Here is a 17977-nt window from a genome sequence, read left to right as displayed (position 1 = left end):
CATGAACCTAGTAAAACTAGTAAACCCTTCTGTTTTCATTCCTTTAAGGATAATTGTAATTGACAATAACACTATTAATTTTGTAATGCTGTATACTGTGATACCACAAAACCTTGCTATCGGTGGTAATTGTAATGTGAAAATCTCATCCCGTTGCAATCCTACTGCCTATAATCAGTATGGTCATCTGCCCCAAATGTCCAGTATGAGTCAGCCTCTAGTTCACAGTGTCACTGAGACAGTATGTTGCTGGACTGTTGAACCACACGCAGCTTATGTGCAAGTGCAAAAAAACTCTATACAGAAAGTCCAGTAAACTCATTAAACACAGACATGACAGGATGTCCCGTTAGCTTACACATAACCGAAAAAAAAAATACACAAAATATGTCTAATTAAACTGAATTTCCACTTAATTCACATGTTCGACAAAACAATATTATTTTCAGATTAAGATTTACATTTAGAATTGCGCCCAAAGGCAATAGCCCTCACCAGACATCACACTAGAAACAACACATCAGCATCACCATGTGGAAAAGTCATCAACACAACTGCGCCCATGACAAATGGTCAATGACACCTGTTTGTTTGTCCAAATGCTCGGATAGTTTCCTTCGTTTCATTCACACTGAATTTAATGCTGACATATGAAAGAGTTGTGCCTGACATTGTCATGTGGTCGTGGTTTTGGCTGGGACTTTTTGCTTCTTCTGCAGTGAGGAGTTGGGAGAGGAAAGCGGTCACCCAGAGCGTCACCTGACAAATGTGTGTGGGAAAACATAAAGAGGCAACACCAAGCATTTAGCTTACTACTACCACTTATTTTACTACTTTTACTGCCTTAACAATCTTCACAGCAGTTGCAGAAAAGCAGCTGGAATTTCACTGCCAGCAGACATAAACCCAGTGAGGCCCACTTCAAGCAGAAATATTACAAGCCTTGGCTGACACAGAAGCAACGAAATTATCTTCGCCGCAACATGTGGGCCCTAAAACTGGATCACTAAAGAAATCTATCTGTGCACACATAAAAACTGGAGTCAATGAACTTCCCACAAGACAACATTTGTTTGAGTGTCGGACCAATTAGGCCTGCACACTGAACACATACTGTACAGCATAAAGAGAAAACAAAAAAAAGACACCGTTCAACAGGGCGCCGCTGGAGTTTGGAAAAGCTGTTGACGTGTGAGCGAGCTGCCCTGGAATGTTTGTGCATTCCAGTGGAAGGGTACGCTCACCAGGAGGGAGGGGACGACAAACTGCACCTCCCCTTTACCTATCTACTCCGGCCTGAACACTCAGACTCTCCCTAATGCAACTGTTCAAGACAGCACCAATTTCATCCATTAACATCTCTTTACGGTTACTAGAGCCCAATTCGAACAGGACTAGTATTACCTGGGGACTTCTGTTAATTTATCATAATTGCAAAACACGTCTGTGATCTTAATCCTGTGCAAATCTTCAGACATGTCCGTAATTTGCTAAGTAAATATTCCACTGCATACTAATGACCATATTTTGCCAAACACAGAGGTCATGTGATAATATTAGTCTCGTGAGAACAAACATGTCAGGGGAGCAGCCAACACGACATGCCACTTCTGATATCAATATATTTAAATCACACTTTTGAGACAAAAATGTAAAAACTTACTGAACTTACTTTAATAATGTCCAGGACAGTATCAATAGGCTAATGCTAAATCGGTGGGTCAGTCATTACAAACTCTACTTTCTAAACCAAATAAGTAGAGGTCCTTACAAGGTCCAATGTGTAGGAATTAGGAGGATCTATTGGCAGAAATGGAATATAATATTCATAACAGATGTGCAGTCAGATTGGTTGTAGTGATGTTTAAAATAAGTGATGAAAAGGTTTGGAGCAACAAAAGGATGTCATACTCAAGTACAGCCACAAAGCATCTGTCACTCAATATAAATGAACTGCAAATGTGTATTAATGCTTCCAACATGCTAACACATGCGGAAAGTGGGAAAAACAACAATACACTTTGTAATTAATCTGGCTGCTGACGTACAGACGCTTCCTACACTGATGGTACGTTGATGCTTTCACATCATATCCAGGGGATAATGTCAGTAAAATACACTTTACGATACACAACATTTGCACGGGATGGTGGGTAATTTCAGTATCTCAGTGCAGTCCTCAGGCTTTTAGTTGTTCTTGATTTTATGTTCCCTTTGGTTTACATATTCTCCAATTATCTTTCATTGAAAACGCTTCTTGAAAAGTGCTTTTACCACTGAAAATCCATCTTCGATCCAATATTAAGTCTACAAATCGAGATTCACTGGCCAAGCGTGAATCAATTAATAAATCTTTCATCTATGATGGATGAAACCAAGACAGAGAAGAGATGCAAGACAAAACAAATTAAAATTCTGATGGAGCATTTTGTGTAAGAGCTTCTGGTTAAGAAATCCTAAAATAAACTAAAAATGATTGACAAATGTTTAAATCTGGATTCTGTAATTGGTCTGCCGAGATTTCTTTAAATCTAAATAAATAACATATTTAAAGTTAGGATTTGACAAAACAACAGAACATGATACACTGATACACAGGCCTGCTAACGCAAGTGGTCTTGAAGTCTTATATAAGGTTTATAAAATATAAAATACTAATGAGTGGAGCTGTAATGATTAATCAATTAATCGATGAGACAATTGAGGGAAGGATTTGCTGCTTTTCTTTGTCATTTATGTTATTAAATCCAGAGTCTATGGAATCTGGGTCGTTAGTTGAAGAAAAGAAGCAATTAATCAGCAGATTCATCGATCGTGAAAACAATCGTTATCTGCAGCCCTACTGACGAGGTGATCTAATCCTTCGGTTACATGATGTTATTAATCAATTAGCGGAATTAAGTGAAAACGGCTAAAAAGGGGTTTTGGATTGGTAATTTACACGCAAACTGCACTGAAAACAAAAGAATGTCACGTAGTGTATTAACACCAGATTACAGCATATAAAGTGCTTCTACTTTTTTTAACAGCTGGATTTTCTGGCCTTCCAGATACAAATCCCAGGAGGCTTGGCAGACAGCCAGACAATCAGCTGAAAACACCAGCGCAGCATAAGCAGCAGCAAGCATGCACACGTACGGGCACACAGCGAAGCACACGTATGAACTCTGAAACTTCTCTGATGAATAACAGGAAGAGACGACGAGTATAACAGAGTGAAGCTGAAATACAGACAGAAGTAGATTTATGGTGACTGATTACCTGTTAGACTGGATTAAAAAGTGAGATTTCATAAGCTAACAAAATGATAACAGACATCACTAAAGTAATGTTTCTTGGGGGATATTTCATGCTGTGTGTAAAGTGATGATGAAAATGATGCTCGTCAATGATTTTTCCCCAAATATATACACTTTTATCCCTTCAAGGCAACGCAGTGAAGACAAGTTTGAAACACCTAAACATGTTGGATGTTTGTGAGATGGCCCTGCGTCGACAGGATTACAGCTTTAATATCTTTAGCTTTTAGTCTGAATAAATCCTTGATTCATTGTCTATAGCTTACCACAATTGATTTTCCACGTTCAGTAAATGACTTGACTGGCTGGAGATCGGCTCCTCTGAAATATTTTTGATGATATTTGACAGATAAGTTTCGCACCCACTGGCTCCACATGCACCTATCTTTTTAAATCAACGTTCGGTTCACAGGCATTCGTCAAGATCAACAACTCCTGGTTGTTAAGAAGTTCGCCTCCAATGCTGTCATTAATTCAACATCCATAAACACAATAACTTGAGTGCTACTGGTGACAACGCTTTACTTTTCCATATATTTATTCTGCACTACATTAAGTGTCAACTGAATGACTCAGAGTGCTAACACTGTGTCTCAATGTTTTCACTATGGATGTAGTTTTCCTGGCAGTACAACACAGAGCTGCAAATAAAAGCCTTTGCGTCCCACAAGTGTGTTTAACATCAGCTGTTACCATCTGCTGTTCCAGGAAAGTTTGTATACGATCAGTTAGACTTCTGTGTAACCTGTTCTGCTTTCTTTATGCAGTGGTCCCTCACAATCCACAGGCCCCTCTGCTGTAAGTACTGTGATCTGTAATCTGTCATATTCTGAGCTGTGATCGCTCACAGCCTCATGGCTCCCTCACACTCATTTAATAAAGAAACAAACGCCGACAATAAACAGCGTCTGAACTTTATACACTGAATGCATATTTATTCAAAACTACAACAACGCTTAACTGATAACGAGCCTCTTATGCATTATTAAAATCTGGAAACCTGACCGCTTTGTTTTACCACGGCGGGTAGAAACATGAGTCATTAATATAACAAAGACCTGCAAGCAGATGTACAAAGTCGGGATCGCCGTTCGTTCCACATTACGTTATGCAAATAGAAGAAACGGAAGCACGGCTATGACAACCTAATTACTGTAAGACTCTTACATTTTAATTATCTGCACAGTAGGACTGAATGGTATTTGAGAAAGAAACATCTTCTTGTTTTGAAAAATAGGGCCTTATTTTATTTTGTGCACACCCCACTGCACCTTTCAATCAGTCGGCCGTACAGGTACCCGAACCGCACTAGACTCTGGTATCACTTTCTCTAACGTAGGAGCCAAAGATCTTTGAGAGTGGTCATCTCAAGGTGAGATTTAGACTTTGGCTGACAGTGCAGCAAGGAGCCATACAGGAAGATTATTACGCAGGGTGCTGGTATTTTTTTAAACATTACAAATGTTCATGATGTGAAATAGCAACAAAGACATGTTCGTCTTCTTGACCTTTACATCCTGAGACCTGATAGATATTCTGGACAGCTTAGCAGAAGGGGTGTAACAATCCATTGATCCGAATCAATATATCGATTCGGTGATCAACGATCCACTGTGACATCGATCCATATAATCATTTTAAATATGCTGCTTTATTTTGAAATCCTCCTGACACGTGCATGTCACCCTGTCTGTCCAAGATCACATCATTTGTTAACAGTCATACAGTGCTGTCACCAGGCAGGTTATAACAAGAAGAAGATGATGAGGATATTTACTCGCCTGGGAATAAATCAGATAGTGGAAATATCTGGATTATGAAATGAATCACGATGTGGACAATAAAGCCTCACTCGACTTTGCTCCCATGCTTTGGATTGTGGGCGGACATAAGCCTAACGTTACTTATGTAGGAGGTATGTCAGAGGGAGGCAGAGACCATCTGCAAGAGTTAAAAAACTCTGAGTATTTTTTTAAACGGACATCTCGGGGCACATGTCGAATTTTATGAACTTGCTGGGAAGTGGACGAGACTTCTGCTACACAACAATTATTAATCACGTTAGCCATTTTCACATGAAGATAACGTCTGCAGGCATGAATAATAACTGTTACAGCGAGCCCAGCTAATCAGCCAGGATCTGAGGAGGCGTTGTCAACTTTGCCGTCCAACTCTGAGAGGTGTGTGTGCAACAGAGTCAATAAATGTCTTATCTCAAAGCTGCCATGTCAAAACAATCTTACTGTAGATAACAACGAACATGTGAGGCGCTGCAGATGGATACATGTTTCGTTTGATGCATTGAAAAGATGCAACTTTTATTTTGTATGATGATTGATAGATTGTTGAGGATGCCGTACACTGAGATGCATCGAGAATCGCTTTGCTTTTGAATCGTTGACAGCTGAATCGTAATTGAAACGAATCATGAGGCCGGTGAAGGTTCACACCTCTAGTGGGAATATGTTGGATTTTGGAAGCCATGTTTTTTGTGTGTTAGTAAAGTCAGTTTAAAGTAAACTTTCCTGCACTAACCCTTACAATTACTTGCTATTATTCATGAGTTGTTTTTGTTCTTTAATGGCCAGAACCAGAAAGGAAAGTGGTGGCAGCTTCTACTGTGTTAAATGGACATATGAATTAAATTGTATTGATTATCGGGGCAGACTTTGTGACAAAGGCAAATGTTAAATAAATACATAAATAAATAAAGACATGTGATTTACAACCCTACTTTGTACAAGATGGCAACTGCAGCTGATAAATCTCTCTCATCTCACAGTACACATGCTCATATCATCCCACTCCACGGCTGAGCTTTCTTTAAAAAAATAAATGAATAAAAAAGGTCTCTCTCACTTACTTGTGGCAAAGCAGTGTTCAGTTGTCTCTGCAATGAGTCTCTTTCATGGCTGACTTCGTGCAGTTTGCCCTGAGTCAAGCCGAGATTCTCCTGAGTCTCTCTCAAAGTGTCGAGAAGACGATCCCTCTCCTCCAGCATGGACACCATCAGCGACTCAAAGTGACCCTCCGAGTCCGACTGCAGTGGAGAGCCAGAGCCCCGACGACCACCGCCGCCTCCCCCGCCAGGCCCTTCGGCCTCGCTGATGGTGGGCATCACCTCGCACATCATCTACGACCACGGATCAGACAGGACCGAACAGCGCCAGAGGAGACAGCAGGAGAAGAAACAATTTGGAGTTAGAATGGAGATGAAAATGGTGAAGGCAAGAAAATCTCAGGAGAAGAAAAGACGTGATGAAATGCAACATTTCAGTTTTTAAACATCTGAACTGTAAAGTGAGTGAGGACAATAAACCAAAACATTTCCAGGAGTATTTAGATTGTTTGGAGGGTTTATTTCAATACTCATCGATAAACCAGTATGAGCGGCGCGTTCCCGCTCTCTTTATTTTTAAAGGTCTAATATCAAGAGAAAAACATGAATGTTTCTTAAGCAGACGTCCTGACAGATTTGAGATAAGACAGAAGACGGCAAGTTTAAAAGTGCATCTCCCAGGTGATTAATCCACATACTTTGCAATGGCCACTACAGCAGCTTATTGACCGAGCAGAAGGCAAAACAGCTGAACGTGCTTACTGATTGTTACTAATGGTTAACTACTGCTGGAATATACCTGCCCAAGGTAAACGGTCAAGTTAAATAACACAGGTCCTGTTTAGAAAACAACAGAGAACACTTAAATGAATGACAGACAACAAAAAGAGCTGTGCTGTCTGAAGCTTTCTGAGTCGTGTTGCATCTAACAACAGCTGGGCAGAAAGGTCTGGGGAATTAGAAGCAACCTCCACACCAAGGAGCTTAGGTCCTGCAGACAGACTGTTAGACAAAAAGCCAAGAATCATGTGAGCTGGATTTAACATACCTACAAGGAACAACAATTTACAAACTGGAACAAGTCCAGTAGGAACTTGGTGGCAGCCACAGCAACCCCCTTCATCTTATTCTTTGCATCGCCTGAGATGCCAAAAGCCATTTGCTTTCAGAAACCACTGTGTTCGCTTCAGTGCACCAACACTCAACTGTGTCTTCCAACAACGGTGTTCGATGGCTGGAGCTTACCTGTTACATGTGAGTTAACCGGACGAAAAACAACGTGCAATCTTTAATTGACTTCAATTGCAGATTGCCTGTTTTGGATGGTAAACACTATTTCTGGTGGGAGAAGCCAAACATAACCTAATTTATCAAAACCAACGCTCCATATTGAGGTCAAGCCACTCAGGCTCAACAATGTTTATGAGGGGGAGGGTCACACAGCATCCACGAGAGGGTGTGACAGATGGTGGGTCCAGAGGAACTTAGCACAGACATCCTGTGCGTCAAAAAGTAAAGATGACAAACCGTGATCTGACGGCAGGACGCTCAAATAGACCTGGACATAAAACCACTTCATCGACTTAAGTACAATTCTGGAGCATTTCTATTTTCTGGAGTATTTTCTATTTTTGGAGCATGATGCAGAGATAAGTGAATATCAGAGAAGCATGACAGAAGACTGAGGCACCACCACTTGTGACTCGGTTAAGATGAGGGGTGGGACCAAAAAACAACACAAAACATCCCCTGACAATTCGATTTACCAGAGTCACTACTTCAGAGCTTCTCCTTGTGTAAATGTCTGTAAATCTAATTTACACAGATTGAAAAAAATGTAGCTGCATCTTTCCTTTAAACATTTAAACTCCAGAACTGTTCTGTTTTCTGGCACTTTTGCCTTTTAGCAGTTTATGGCTATTTTACACTGAAACGAAGGTACACATGGAAATAAACATGTTTCAGTCTGTGTGTTTGTTAACGATGCACTGAGCTAAGAAGCTAAACACTTTTTTATACTTTGTTCCACTCAGTTCATTTCAAATTCTGTCAAACTGACAACACAATGCGGTGATTGAATACACAACTCCTGCACTTTGTCTTTTTAGGGGTATTTTGTATTGTTTAGTGAGTAACACATCAGGACATATCATTAGATGATTGTCTTGCAATGTAAAGATTATCGCAGAATTGCTGTATCGTGATAATATCAATAACAATATGAGTTACTCTGTGATTCCCACCCTTACTTATAACCTATGTGTAAACTGAAAGCTCTTCTTATTGTGAGACAAAGCTGATAAACTGATGTCAGAGAAGCAAATCTGTCTTTACATCAGACTGAGGACATTGACACTTGTGACACAGTTGAGATTTGATTTGATTTATGTAATTATAATTGCACTTGCAAGTGTCAAACTTATGAGATATTAAGTTTATATACATTTGGTCTTCTGACATCCTGCAGGAAAAAAGGTCAACTTAATGCCAGAAACTGAAGTACAGTTCAATCAGTGCTGTCACACACAGACCAAAATATGTTTCTGACACGAAACTAATTCACTTTATGGCTGAAGTTGTTAAGTGTTCACGTGTGTCTGTATCTCACCTTTGAATAATAAAGTTAGTCCAGGTGCAGGTGTAATCCAAGTTACTTTATGATGCCAAGTAAACACCAACAAAGTCCAGGTCCTCCAATTTATGTTACAACCTTGTCAAGCTCCACAAACATCCAGAGTCATTAAGCGGATATAAATTCCATTCAGATGCTGGGATGCATTAAGGCTTCAAAAAAGGGTCTTCTCGCTGGAAAAAAAAGGGATAATTTCCTAAAGGCCTCAAAGCGAAACCCACATAAAGTGAGCAGGGGGCAGGACTCCAAGTTTGGCCGGCTAACTCAACGTTAGCAAGCTAGCATTAAGTAAGCTGGTGATTCGATGATTGCATATCTGGATTTGGAAGATAAGTGTCTATCTTTGCTTGTCAAAACAAACGGCCATCCTCTAACATAAAGTTCAACACGCCGAATAAAACATTTCATAACAGCTACACATACGACGTTACAGCTGGGTGACGTGGAAACAGTGGTAGCCTGGCTAGCGTTAGCTAATTTGAAGCAGTTCTTTGGCTTGAAGTCAGTTTAAAGTCGACCGCTAGCCAACGTTAGCTACTAGCCAGCTAGGTAGCTAACACTTGCTAGTTTCATATACTAACTTAGCTAAGATAACGTCAAGGTAGTTATCTAAGGATAAGATCTGTTTCGTAAAAAAGTAGACAACATGATATAATATCTCATTACTATCTGTCTTACATTATCGAAAATACTAAAATAAGTATTAAAAATCCTGAAGTAGGTCTCCAAAGCTCTGCCGAAATGATTAATCTATCAAGTAACGTTAGCGCAGCAGCTAACGTTAGCTTCCCGTCGACTCGGTGGAGTCGCGTCACCACATCACTGCTCGACCCGAAAACTTCCAGCTAACACTGAACGTTAGCGCGGTTTTGGTCCGTTTGGGAAGTCCAAACCACGGATACAAACTTATATTCCCTTCGTTTCCGTCCGAGTTTCCGCGGTTCTCTCGGTATTTCCACCAAAAAAAGGTCCGTCGGTCCGGTCCTTCCCTGTCGCCACTGCCTGCCAGCCTCGGCAGTCGGGACAGCCAATGGTGGGCTCCGTGTCGCTGCTAGCACTTTTCATTAGCCGGGTCGTCCACGGGAGGAGAGGAGCGCTCCTCGGGCTGGAGCAGGAGGAAAGGGAAGAGCAGCGGCAGCTCTCAGTTCCTGTCGGACTCAGGTAAACCCACACAGCTGCAGTTACTTAACATCCATACAGACATATGGAATAATCTATAATGCAGGTAGGCCTATTTACTAGTCTTTAATATACCAATAATAACAACAGAGGCCTGTCATGTAACACTTAATACACTGTTTGTCTTGATTTCCTATTTAATTTTGTAGACTTGTTGAATGCATTTTTTTTTTTTCAACAGCCAATAAAAAAATAACAAAAATGCAGTTTAACATGACTGAAAACAAAATTGTGCATTTCCCCCTTTGGATTAAAATTAATATAACTGGAAAAAATATATATCAAATTTAAATAAATAATTGAAATTGCACTCTTTAATATACTTAAATAGTAAACATAATACTGCATAATTTTTTTTACAAATAATATATTTAGTTTAATTAGCGTAACAGTTTTTAACCATTTCACTGACTGACCTACATTCACATGAAACTCTCACGTAGACTCACAATAAACGGAATAAGGGCGCCATCTTGTGGTTAATCAACGCAACGCGCCTCTTATTTATAATGCAGAGTGTAAACTAATGTGAAGTCTTACCAAGGAAATACAATTACACCTTTTTATAATTAAAATGAAGCATTATAATTTCAATCTTCAGGCAGGATTTGCCATTATTTGTATGTCACATCTTTGAAAAAGATAGGCCAAGAATGATTTAATGTAATCTGATTACAGGCATGTGGGTCCTTAGAAATAGTCAGAACCAGGGCTGTATACGCATATATTATTATATGGTGATATGACTTAACTGTTGTCTTTTGCAGACTGTTCTACTTGTTTTAATGTTTGTCTTTACCCACTTAGTCGTTGGATATAACAACTATTACTGATGATTATTTATCAGAATCCCCATTGTGTATATATTTTGAGAAAGTGACAATAGTCAAAAACACCATGATATTTGATTTTTGTCCACCAGTTGTTGCATTTATGAAGTGCGGATTGAGATATACATTGTGTAGCATGATATAGCCTAAAAAATTGCAATATCACTGAAAGGCCATGACGCCTAGCCCCATTGAGAACACCTCCTTTGTATTTTGGAGGGAATTAAAAGACTAACGCTTGTTTTATTTACTGATTCAAGGATTTTTTAACATTTAAATTTCACTTTTCAGCCGACAAAGATCACATGAGTATAGGTTTCTGTATTTCTCCACAGCTCAGAGGAGACTGTAAGTGTGAGGATGTAAGAGAACAGTTAACGTGATGGAGTCGATAAAGATGGAGCAGAAAACAAAGTAATATAAGTAACATTACGTAGAAGTTGTCTTTTTGTGTGATCTGGCGCCCCCTACAGTTTCTGAATGCAACACCACTGTCATACAAACAGATCCCAAGTCTGTAACGGTCTGTCAGACGTAATGGAGGTGCGAACTACTAACAAAACTCATAACCAGTGGCGGTCCTAACTTGCATGATGCCCCGGGCGGACCTCACCTTCAGCGCGGCAAAACTGCTGGTAAACATGGACAATGTCTCTCACCCCCTCCACAAAACTCTGGACAAGCTTAAGAGCAGCTTCAGCAACACTCATTCAACCCCGCTGTGAATTCACATTATGCTTCTCTTTCCTCCAGTGATCAACCTGAACCTGAACCTGGTCTTCCTCGCTGGATGTCTTCTTGCAGCTGTCGGCATGATCAGTGCAGTGGTCATGTACAAACAGTGGCGGATTTAAGAAATTTGGGGCCCAAGGCAAAGGCAGGCATGGGGCCCTCTGAAATGAGAAGACAACACACAAAACAACAGGTCAATTATACAGAAACATACATTTCAACAGAATACACATGTATTATGTGTTTTACCTGTTGTCCCTCTCTTCCTGTCCCTTTTTCACGTTGTCTCTCTCCCTCATTCTGAAAACAAACACACAAACACAGTATCAGGCTCTGACCCAGTGGTGAAGTGTAAGTATATTTACTCAAGTGCTGACGTAGACATTTTAGGATTTCATGCAACTTCAGTTTTGTCTGCTCCGCTGTATCTCAGAGGCAAATACTGCACTTTCTACTCCACTACTGTGCATCATTTACGTTGCTGGTTACATATTTCAAACCCTTCCTGCCCAGTGAAAACCATGTACCCTCAAAATGATGATTTAATGCTAATATTTGTGATAAACTGAAAGAGTCTTCCTTTGTGGGGCGACTCCTTCAGCCAAAACTCTTTAAAAAATGGTCTTGGGCCAGCTGGAAAATACATCATGACAAGACTTCAGTGAAGTTAGTTTTAAGTTGGTTATTCGACATTCGCAAGCCACTCCAACATTTCAAGTGCACCCGTATTGCAGACTTTACAGTAAACACACGGAGAAGACGACTACAGCGTGTACCGACTTCCTGTTTTCAAAATAAAAATGTGGGATATTTAAAGCAGAGATACTGTTTAAAGCTATTGACAAGCTATTGAGCTAACATGCTAATATTTACATATAGCCTAAAAATTAATAAAAAATTATGAACAGATGTAAAATGTAAAAACAAGAGGCGTATCTCATGCAGCCAGTGTAGTTACATGATCCCAACATGATTTTGAGTCAATTGATCGCCTGACCTGGAAGCTATTGAGCTAAAATGCTAATATTTGATAAAAATGCTAATATTTGCATATACAAATTAATAAAAAATATTTAGAGACGTAAAATTTAAAAACAAGAGGCGTATCTCATGCAGCCAGTGCCGTACTTGAACTTATCCCTGCTACCAGTTGCAGTCAATCGTAGAAAAGTCGTACAATCTGCATCTCTGCACCAGATTACAACTGATAATATTTTAATTAGCATGCTCTTCTTTCTCAGTCGTGTTTCTATCATAAACTAATGTTAACTTCTTTTCATCCAGTGTGTATTTCACAACATATAACAGCTTTTACAGAAGGCAAAAAACAATGCAACCCAGTTCATTCAATCTTTATTTATTGATATTTGAGAGATCATTGAGGTCACCCTCATTTACAATCATATCGAGCCAATACAAAGCAAAGAAAAGGAGTCACACTTTAAATCATCAACCCGATAAGAGACCGATTCATTACTGGCTTTAGATAGAGGCTGTTCTTTTAGATAAAAGCCTTCCTGTACAGAAACAATCACATGATGTACTCTAATGTAGACATTTATGACTCTACCTACTGTTATCGTGTCAGCTCAGTTAGCTGTGCAGATAGTCAGAGTACCAGAGGAGTGTTGGCGTTCACACCGCTAGCACAGGAGCTTAGGACTCGTCTTTTTAGTTTTGAACAAACATTCTTGCATATTGCAACTTTAAGCAATAAAAGTTAATATTTTAAATTTCTTATCATGCGAATACTTTATCATTTAAAAAAATATCTTCACTGATTATTGTTTATTGCATTGTGTCAACGTGTGTGTCAAAGTGATTAATTGTTTGAGTCGTTTTTCAAGAAAACTACCAATCATTTCGTCTTGTTTCTAATCTATTACATGTGACAATTTTTCTGCGTTTCTGTTTTATGTCTTTGACCCAAGAACAGTTAACTGGGGTCACATGGTGCAAAGACCTGCCCCTTACTGGACTTTTTTTGGCCACAGGTCCAGGTGAAGGTGCGTGTTAGTGTGTATTGGATATAAAGAAACTGAAGGAATGTATTTAATGATGCAATAAACAAGAGTATCCTAACTGACATACATGGAGCTATACAGTTCTTAGACATATAATAATGTCCTTTGACGCAGGTATAATTGGATAAAATAAAGATACTTGCCTGACATCATGCTGTCATACATAATAGTAGAAGCAGCTGTGAAACTAAATGGGATCCCACAACAGTAAACACTGAACCTGAACACCCAGCAGCTGAGGTACCAGCTGATCATCTTTTCAGGGATGTCAAATATAAAACTTTCTGTCTGACAGCAAGCAAAGCAAAAATAAGCTTGAGATCTTCAAACGTAAATAACAACAGAACTTGTATTCTGCTCACGCTGCTGGGATGCTCTCACATGCGTTCAGAGGTTGGTATTTGACCTCTGACATTTTGGTTTTGTACAGGACCACTGCACTGATCATACCGACAGCTGCAAGAAGACATCCAGCGATGAAGACCAGGTTCAGGTTCAGGTTGATCACTGGAGGAAAGAGAAGCATAATGTGAATTCACTCTCAAACACGCAGGCGTGCTGTTCAGAAACACTCCCTGTCCTCATTACCTGGGCCTTCAGCGCCCTCTGCTGATCTCTTCAAGCGGAGGGGACCCTGGGAAACCAGGTGCCTTGAAGTCTGGGTGACAGCCTCTCTTCTTAGGACATGACGGCCTGACCGCCCAGAGTTGATGCAGCCCTGAGAGCACCTGGTGTTTTCGGCCTCCATTTCACACATCATGACTGAACAGCTGATGTACACCTGAATACAACAGGACACGCTGTCATTACATCATCAGACATTGTCTCTTCTGGACAAATATTTAACTTTAAAGGAGTTTAAAAGTAGAGTATTTAGAAAAAATATCAATTATTAATGTGATAAGAGTTTGGGGTGTTTGGAGGTGATTTGTAATGTGTTGTTACATGCTGTGGCTTCAGTATAAAGATGTGGTGGTTTCACATTGTTGCTCAGGATTTTCAGGATTTCAACCTTTGTTCACACGACAGTGTATTCCCAGCACCTGATCATGCAAACTGATGAACTTGAAGGCCTCCATGCTGAACCTGAAGTGTCTCTTGGTGGGGGAGGGATGGTGTTTAACAGTCGGGTCCCTGTTGCACCTAGCGAGAGCAAAACGTAGAAACCATAAGACATGTTGCCTCAGTAGCTCCGAGAGGGAAATCAAGACTTTACTTTAACATCCAGACTCACATGGTACAGGTAACAAGAGGTAATCATCTACAAGATGCGTAGATGAACTTCTCATAAACAAGCACACAACAATATTTACGTTGTTACATCCTCTGTTGCCACTAGAGGGCGTACTCATACCTACCCCTTGTCAATGATGGGGTAGGTTGGCTGGGAGTTTGGGTTGTCATATGGTGCAGCACTGCAGGACTCCACAAACAGCTCGGTGTTGCTGAGTGTCGTGGTGGCCTTTATCTGCATGTACATCCTGCTCCTGAGCTCACACTGCAGAGGGTACAAACTGGAGCTAATCACGCTCCTGTACTGGTTGTCAGAGTAGAACTCAAACTCGTAGGTGAACCTGCCGAAGCCTTTCTCCAACACTGTGACGTTCTCTCTGTGTGCTGAGAAGGTCTGTTTCACTTTTCCCCGTTTGGGGTACTGGCACTGGAACTGCACATTCACCTCACATTTTCTGGTGATCAGGTCATTGGGGTTGTCGACTGAAATGATTTCATTCTTGAAAATAAGGTTGTCATCATCTTCCTGCAGAGTTAAAGGTCACAGGGTCAGTCATCATACTGGTTTTATAAATTAATTAACTGATGAAAAGGAAAAGCAACTGCATTCACAGATAGCCGACACAATCGGGCCTCATCAGGGTCACTTATGGTCGGTTACAGCTATAGGTTGCTGAAAATGTCATGAGGTGGGCTCGACACGTTGCAAAAATATTAGCAAACGATTCTGCAAACCACAGATATGTCCAAGGTTGACATTTGTACCAAATGTGGTATATCACGTTCACATTATAGAGACATAAAGTCAACTCATCAGTGGTTTCGCAGAAATATATTCTAGCGATTGGGTTGACATGTGGCCCATGTGGCTCACATATGCTGGACCTTTGGCTGAGATGATCCCGCCTCACTCACCCCGAGTCAACACCATCACTCAAGGCCAAAGTTGGGCCATCAGAAAACTGCACATGTTGTCACACTTGGGCCAAAAACTCATAACTATCTGGGATAACTAACAGACGGGCGCTTACGACCCTGCGTTACCTGGATCTTAGTGCCACAAGAGTTGAGGGGGACGACAGTGTAGATGTGGGTGCTGTTGGACTGGAAGCTGCAGCGGCTGTCGCCGTGCTCAAGGAGCTGCAGATGACCAACAAGGAGTCCGGGGTACGACGCTCTCTCAACGGCCGCTGTCATGGTGGTCTCAGTGCAGGTCACGCTGGATTTAACTGGAGCAGACGGTGGATTATAAACTGTTTATGGACGTAATGCTGAAAACTGCACACTGTCAACAAGATAAGTTTGACAGTGTGCAGCTTTATTTTCTTTTATTAAAGTGCTTGATGCAGTAAGATATACAAACTCCACAGGACACTTTAAAGGGTAACTCCACCCATTTATTTCCAAATGTGCTTTAGCTCTACTGGTGATGGAATGTAACTCAAGTACTGTACTCTAGTGCTAGATTTGAGGTACTTGTACTTTACTGGAGTCTTTTCTACTGATGCTACTTTATACTTCTACTCCACTACATTTATCTGACAGTTTTAGTTACTTTACAAAACGTACAACTAACTTTAAAAAATGTGTTTTGTTGAAAAATAAACACACAATTGGTGCTTTTATGTTTAATTGTCTTTTAATTTCATTTCATGTTCAGACTTATCACTTTGGGCTCTGATAACTTTTAATTAGCTTTTCTCACCATTCTCAGATTTTTTTTTTACCAACCAACAATCAATCAGTTCATCAAGAAAGTAACGATCAAATCCATCAATAATGAAAATAATGATTAGGTGTGCTCCACTTCAACCAACTCCAACAGTAAAATGCTTATTTTCCATGAATGCATGAGTAATAATTATATAATAGCAGACCATAACATTCACCGGGGACATTTTCCTTTTAGTACTTTAATGCTTTTACATTTCCCCTGCTCATACTTAGACCTACATACTTACATCACATTCCCAATGCAGTACTTTTACTTACGTAACAGAGAATTTTTCTGCAGTGGATGCAACAAAACTCGTTTTTTTATTTCACAATCAACAACACATGTTAAAATCACCAAACTTTCTTCAGAGGCAAATTAATAAATACCACAAATTTGAATATTAAAGACGTCACAGCTTCACCCCTCTTACTTTCACTCACACTAATGTGTAAGAAAAGTGTGATTTACCGCAGCTCACTGTCCTCAGTCCTGTCCTCAGTCCTGTCCCCAGGAGGACCACAACTGCGAAAAAATACATTTTCTTCTCACAGGAGTCCCTTCACGGATCTGAGACTCTCCAAAAGGTTTAGTCGGGGTTTTTGACCGTTTTCTGAGACTGCTGTAAACATCTGGCACCACTTCAGGGGGAGGAGGATCGATCCCCAAAGTTTTGACTCTACTGATGTGAACAGGCCTGATGTGCGAGTATCGATTCTTTCCTCAGTGGGATCAATGTCAGATCACATCCTGAGAACATGGACACTCACAGCTGCTGTATTTAAGATCTCTGCTGCTGCTTAATAAGACTGGATGATTCACATAATTAACATTTGATATTTACCTTTTTAAGGCTGCTTCGTGTTTAAACGTGCATGTGATTCACTATATATTTATATTGTATGATGGAGCAGTGGGAAGAAAACACCTGTGTGTTTGGGAAGTTCACCTCAGACATCACGACATAATGATCACATCGGTATTGATATCGGTGATCGTGTGCCACGTAGTGAGATCTGATAAAACAGTCAGATCGAAACTTAATTCTGCCACTTTCCAACCGAAACCGAGTGCACGCGCCCTCCGAGATGCATTCAGGGGCTGCACGGAAATAACACACGTTGTATCACATTGCATTCCAACTATTCAACGACTTTCCTGCAGCACTTGGGCCAAACTGACACATAGACTGGTCTCAAGAGAAGTGTTGTCAGTCTCTTGAGTCATCTGATGATTATCATCCGATGACCGCAGAGACCTTCAGAGGGGCAGGTGTTCAGAGTTAAATGGGGAATTAATTGCCATCTAGTTTGATAATTATTATTAATTGACATTATTAAGACATTTTTCAAATAAAAATGTCAAACATTCTTTGGTTCTGGCTTCATTTCTCTTCTCTTTACGAGGCATCTCTGCACTGCTGAGTGAAAGTTCATGATAAATACAAGAAATGTTTTATAAACATAGAAACAATAAAAGATGCACACAGTTAAAA

At 40.2% G+C, this 17977-nt stretch overlaps 2 protein-coding genes across 12 annotated transcripts in view; both read right to left on the bottom strand.

Moving 5' to 3' along the window:
* The window catches only part of ppfia1 (PTPRF interacting protein alpha 1), a 42678-nt gene extending 32756 nt beyond the window's left edge, over positions 1 to 9922 (bottom strand). For all 11 annotated transcript variants that reach the window (XM_084356327.1, XM_084356328.1, XM_084356324.1 and 8 more), the window contains exons 1-2: positions 8747 to 9922; positions 6163 to 6432 (exon numbers count right to left, since the gene is read on the bottom strand). In XM_084356327.1, coding sequence (XP_084212453.1) covers positions 6163 to 6432 — 270 coding nt within the window. In that variant the 5' untranslated portion in view covers positions 8747 to 9922. The remainder of the gene's footprint in view (positions 1 to 6162; positions 6433 to 8746) is intronic.
* A 2497-nt stretch (positions 9923 to 12419) lies between these two features.
* LOC311259365 (ZP domain-containing protein-like) lies at positions 12420 to 17113 on the bottom strand. Its single transcript, XM_084356484.1, has 6 exons — positions 16954 to 17113; positions 15813 to 15997; positions 14894 to 15294; positions 14579 to 14678; positions 14124 to 14316; positions 12420 to 14042 (listed from the first exon to the last, which is right to left on the bottom strand). Exons 1-6 carry the CDS (start codon positions 17021 to 17023, stop codon positions 13894 to 13896), a joined length of 1098 nt encoding a protein of 365 aa, XP_084212610.1. The 5' UTR covers positions 17024 to 17113; the 3' UTR covers positions 12420 to 13893.
* Positions 17114 to 17977: the final 864 nt, after the last annotated feature.

Source organism: Pagrus pagrus, assembly GCF_965226575.1.
Source record: "Pagrus pagrus genome assembly, chromosome: 1".
Taxonomy (NCBI): domain Eukaryota; kingdom Metazoa; phylum Chordata; class Actinopteri; order Spariformes; family Sparidae; genus Pagrus; species Pagrus pagrus.
Note: the sequence above shows the minus strand (reverse complement) of the source record. Positions and strands in the feature narration are given on the sequence as shown.

Excerpts from the sequence above, each read along its gene's own strand:
- LOC311259365 (XM_084356484.1), bottom strand. The coding sequence starts at position 17,023 with ATGTATTTTTTCGCAGTTGTGGTCCTCCTGGGGACAGGACTGAGGACA. Across the intron at positions 15,998-16,953 it reads ACTGAGGACAGTGAGCTGCG|TTAAATCCAGCGTGACCTGC; the intron begins GTAAATCACACT and ends CGTCTGCTCCAG. Across the intron at positions 15,295-15,812 it reads CTTGTGGCACTAAGATCCAG|GAAGATGATGACAACCTTAT; the intron begins GTAACGCAGGGT and ends TTAACTCTGCAG.